At 40.9% G+C, this 5,000-nt stretch overlaps 1 protein-coding gene across 1 annotated transcript; it reads left to right on the forward strand.

Annotated features, from left to right (window-relative positions):
* Positions 1-1,753: 1,753 nt before the first annotated feature.
* Positions 1,754-4,645, forward strand: LOC138046019 (juvenile hormone acid O-methyltransferase-like). The gene is made up of 2 exons (XM_068892706.1): positions 1,754-1,837; positions 3,797-4,645. Exons 1-2 carry the CDS (start codon positions 1,754-1,756, stop codon positions 4,643-4,645), a joined length of 933 nt encoding a protein of 310 aa, XP_068748807.1.
* Positions 4,646-5,000: the final 355 nt, after the last annotated feature.

Below are 5,000 nucleotides of genomic sequence, written 5' to 3' on the forward strand. Positions count from 1 at the left end.
CAGGTCACGCGTGAACAGTGATTCGAAAAATTCAATTAACATAACGAATTCTTGTTTTCCATATTTGAGCATTTCCTGTTGTTTCCGAAGATTTGGAGCGACATTTCGAAAATCGAAGAGCGATTTGGAGTTTTCCCGCGCTTTTTCAAAATGTTCAGACCAGCGGCCGTGAATTCCTTTGGTCGCGAATACAAGCCAGGCAGACCTGTCTATAATCGACCTTTATTTGGTTGGAGAGGTATGGTCTATGCATCCTCGCACCAGAAGAAGGGACGAATGGATAAAACCGCGTGGTTTTTCTATAAAGCACAGATTGTTGCCCTTGCAATTTCTTACCTCCAGAAAAATTCTATCAATATTTCAAGGAGACTTCCGAAAAATCAAGTCCATTTTTGAAAATTTCAATCCGATCTGCGATTTTCCGATGTGATTTTCGTTACGTCAGTGAAAGTAGCGCACTGATTGGAAGACTTCGATCACATGTTCAAGATACTGTTCACGCGTGACCTGGGTTGACTATAAATGAAATTCACCCAAGCGGGATGACTCTTTTGAGCTGGCCACTGAGCACATCAAACAAGATAGCGGACAAAGGAAACGTTTCGACGGGTGGTTTAATTTTTATCATTTGTTCCGCAAACGGCCGCCTTTCAGTGTCTATGGAAACGTTTTTACATTTAATTTGTCATTTCGTTCAGTAGATGTCACTGGTATGTGATAACGAGGAAACAATTCCCACGCCTCGGTTAGCCGGGGTAACCTACTGGGCAAAAAGATAGCCCGCCTAGAAGAGTGCCCGGTGCAAGTAGACAGGGTGCCCAGTGTTACAGTATGTAAATATCTCACACCTTCTCACTAGCACCTATCGCACAGCAGGCACAACCACCTAATTAGCATAAAGCACTACCGCCGCACATTTATATAAATTAGCAAGTGCCGCCACGAAAACAAGTTTTACCTTCGGAACAATTGACTCAAAAACAATACTCTATTAGTTTTTTTCTCACACCTAATTGTAATTAGAACCGCACTGCCCTGCTTTTTATAATCAATAGACGCCGCGTGTATATAGATAACTTGATAGGTTTATTCTCCATTAAATACTGTCTGATGAGTGCGTGAGCACGAAACTCGGAGTAACAGAGAATTTTGTCTCTTCGTTATATCTTCTTATTCAAAGCCCTACACTTAAAAAGTGTATTGAGCACTGTTTAACGGCATTAGCCACTTTATTACACGTATAAATTAGGCAGTTATTCAAATAAAGATCAGTTCTCAGTTCGGGAAGGCGGGTCTGACGCTGTCTAGCATGTAAACGCATTAATTCGTTTTCTAAAGGAAAGGTATGAAAAGTTTGCTCTTCCAGGGGAGCTCGCGGTTAGCCCGGTAACTCGCTTAGCCGGGCCACCCCTCTCTCCATGTGAAACAGGCCCTAAAGAGAGATTTGGATAAAATAAATTACTTTCTAGGAAGCTCATTAAACCTTTATAATAAAGAATTACGTTGATTCTTAAGTCGGCTTTATCAGCATTTCGCAGGGAAATTTGCCGTGCTCAAATTTCGCCCCGCTGGTGGTGGCTCTGGCGCATGCTCGATTCCCAGCCGCCCTTTAGGGAAAGGATCTCCTCCCCAAAGAACCACTGGACGCGTCAGCTCACTATATTTTGGTTTCAGACAATCATTTTACCGTCTGCAGGTTTTCGTCAAACATTGGTATCACAGAAATTATCACGACAGAACAGAGTTGTGGAAGATGGTAGACGATGTGGAAAGAATGAATGCGGCTTTCGATCGAGTTTTAATGACTTTTAAGGTGGCTCAGACCAGTTTCAACAACGTAGAGAAAATGTCTTATTAGAAGGATTGATTCCTACAAAACCGGTACGCGTAACGGCAATGTTATGGTACCAAATGAAACACCAACAAGAAAAAAATTCTCTGGAGCGGGTTCAGAGCCACCTTACTATTTTCCAGGTGTGAAGGTGGCCATGAATCCGATGCAAAGAATTTGTTTAAACTTTTTTAAAATTTGGGGTCACGGATTTCGCTTTTGGGTTATAAGGGTTTAAACGCGAAATATGGGTTGTTTTTGCATCGTATAAACTCTTGTTCTTAAGCCATCGTAGCTTGATTAAAAGAAAATAACACAAACAGCGGTGATAAACATTGTATGCCAACGCATTTTTTTATAAAACTTACGTTTCGTATGCTAGTCAACATACATTTTCAAAAGTGACCGTTACAATTTTCTAAAACTATATATATATATATATATATATATATATCGTAAACATTAGGGGTCTGGAACCTAGACTGAGAAAAATGATCTGCAGCAGTATGTGTCTAGACATAATGAGGAGTAATAGCTAAAACAGCAATAACTTCTCACTACTAATATTGATATTAAGGGAAGCTCTCTTTTTGTTGCCATGGTGCCCTAATACGTCAAAATTGATGAGTGAATCTTGTTAAGCAATTATTGGTGTTTCATTATCATCATATCAGTGCTTCAGAGTTAATCCTTCCAAATAGTATAGTTTGCTGAAAGTGTTGAACTGATCAAAGTCATCAGGTGAAACAAAGTCTGATAGAAATATAAAAACATGTTAAGAACGTTTTCAGACTCAGCTCCAAAATTTGACGTTCTTACAAGAGAAAAGAGTGTACCTAAAAAAGTAATAAAAGTTGAAAATATTACATTTCTTTACTTGTTGATGTCTTCTTGCTTAGCCTTGAAAAGAAAACCGCAAAAAATTAGTTCCCGCCGGAAATTTCAGTCAATTCGAGCCGCAGAAATTTGTTCCCGCAAACCTCAAAAAAACGCCAATTCCGGCAAACATTTCATGCCACACGGTATTGTTATTAATGTGCCAACGAGAGCCTCATTGCTTGTTGAAACAAATTTGAATGCCAAAAGGAATGTTTGTAAACAGATATTAAATCTTCCTTTTTAGCCAATATCAGAAAATACCATAATACTCTTTTTTTGTCCCTCCAAAATTTTGCATAACCATTGTTTTTATTTTTTTTTTGGGACTTAGAATGGTCCCAAGAGAAAGTGGAAACAATTCTCATGCAAAATTTTGGAGGGACAAACAAAGAGCATTTTGTGGTATTTTTGATATTGGCTAACAGTTAACCTTATGAAAATTTACAACTTGAAGTACATTCACTTACTAGTGCTTCTGTGGCGGGTCTTAGTTTCAAGTAGATAAGGTAAGCAAAAAAATCTAGTTAGCCGGTCTTCAAGAAGGCAATCCGAACGTGTTCTAGCCTGCGAACGCAGACTTATTTCCGGCGGTCGTTTCTCTCCCCCGAAAAGTAGCTACTTTTCGGGGGAGAGAAACGACCGCGGGAAATACGCCGGAAATACGTCTGCGTTCGCAGGCTAAACGTGTCCACGTTTTAACTGAACTGATTTTTCACCAAAATGAAAATTAGAGCTTGAAGATCAAAGGTTGACATCAAATGTCAATCAATGTCATTCTCGGTATTCAAATGATGCACGTGATAACGAAACAGAAGTCATTGTCGATCCATGAGCGGAGCAATCAGTCATCCACCCAAACAGCAAAATTATTGTAATAGAGTGACATTGATTGCTGTATGTATTATTCCAAAGAGATCACCGCCTCGTAATTGTTGCCCAGCAACATATGCGCTTGACGAGAATATTGAGTAGCGCGGATGCATATGAGCTATTTGAGCGAGCACGCGAGTAGAGTGTCTAACGTTAAAGTGTAGAATTCGAATATTTTGAATTAGGGTGGGAGTCCTTCTTTTGTTTTATTTTGAGGATCGTTACAGTAGTATACTGGCAAGAGCAATGGCAGATGCTGCAAAGGGCTACCAGAAGCAATCGTACTCTCTTCAAAGAAAAGAAGGTGAAATGTTCATTCATGAGGAGGTATGCCCTCAACCAGGAGATGTGATCTTGGATCTTGGCTGCGGTACAGGGGAACTGTCTGCGCTCCTTGCTAAGCTTGTCGGACCCAAGGGAAAGGTTGTCGGCGTGGATCCTGATAGGGAACGGTTTCTGTTGGCGCAGAAGTCTTATAGCGAAATCCCAAATCTTTCCTTTCTTGAAGGAAGCGATTCAAGCTTCCCTGGAAAAGGAGTCGAGACATACGATATCATCTTCTGCCATTTGGTCCTACACTGGATACCAGATAAACAAAGAGCCTTCTTAAATATGTACAAGGCTCTGAAAAAGGGAGGAAAAATCGCCCTTCAGTACGGGAGCCAGGCCCCGCTGTTTATGTCGCATGCCTGCAAGATACTTAATCCCGAGAATGAAGAGCGTATTTATCAGATGCTTTTTGGCGAACCAAGGCCCGAGGTCGAGAAGTATTGCACATCTGCGGGATTCGTGATTCTCGAGAGCTGCGACTTCCAGTTTCAATTTCCTTTTGAAAACATAGACGCTCTCTTGAAATGGCTTTGGTCGACATCACATGGAGTCTTTGATCTTTCGATTGTCACCGAGGAACGTTTGCAAGACTTTCTAGCCCTGTACTCTGACAAAGACGGGAAGCCCAATCTCGACTTTCGAGGAAATAAAGAGCACTCGACTCACAGTCGACTTGTAGCTGTAAAACCAGCCGTGGCCGGGCCCCAAGTAACACCTGCAATATGTGACTTTTAATTGGGCTTTTCTGATGGATACTAGTTTGGCGTGAGGTGTGAAAACGTTAGTTAATTACACAAAATTAAGACATAAATTATCCTCCCACTCATCTGGACAATGGCCGTTTTTATACTAGAGACGCATAATTCGTCTGGGATGAACTTGGGCAAACATTTTTTCTGTGTCTGTTAAATTCGTCAAGTATAAAGACGGCCGCAAGACGCATTATGCGTGTGGACGAAGAATTTATTTTAGTGCGTCTTCGAAGACGCACTAAACTGGAAAGTTCGTCCAGACGCATTATGCCTCTAGTGCCCGTCTTTATACTAGACGAATTTAACAGACGCAGAAAAAATGTTTGCCCAAGTTTGTC

This window comes from Montipora capricornis, chromosome 4 (genome assembly GCF_036669925.1).
Source record: "Montipora capricornis isolate CH-2021 chromosome 4, ASM3666992v2, whole genome shotgun sequence".
Classification (NCBI taxonomy): Eukaryota; Metazoa; Cnidaria; class Anthozoa; order Scleractinia; family Acroporidae; genus Montipora; species Montipora capricornis.

What these genes read in the sequence shown, in the direction of transcription:
- LOC138046019 (XM_068892706.1), top strand. Translation starts at nt 1,754, where the DNA reads ATGGTAGACGATGTGGAAAGAATGAATGCGGCTTTCGATCGAGTTTTA. An exon ending in CTCAGACCAGTTTCAACAAC is followed by an intron (nt 1,838 to 3,796) that starts GTAGAGAAAATG and finishes TTTTATTTTGAG; the next exon opens with GATCGTTACAGTAGTATACT.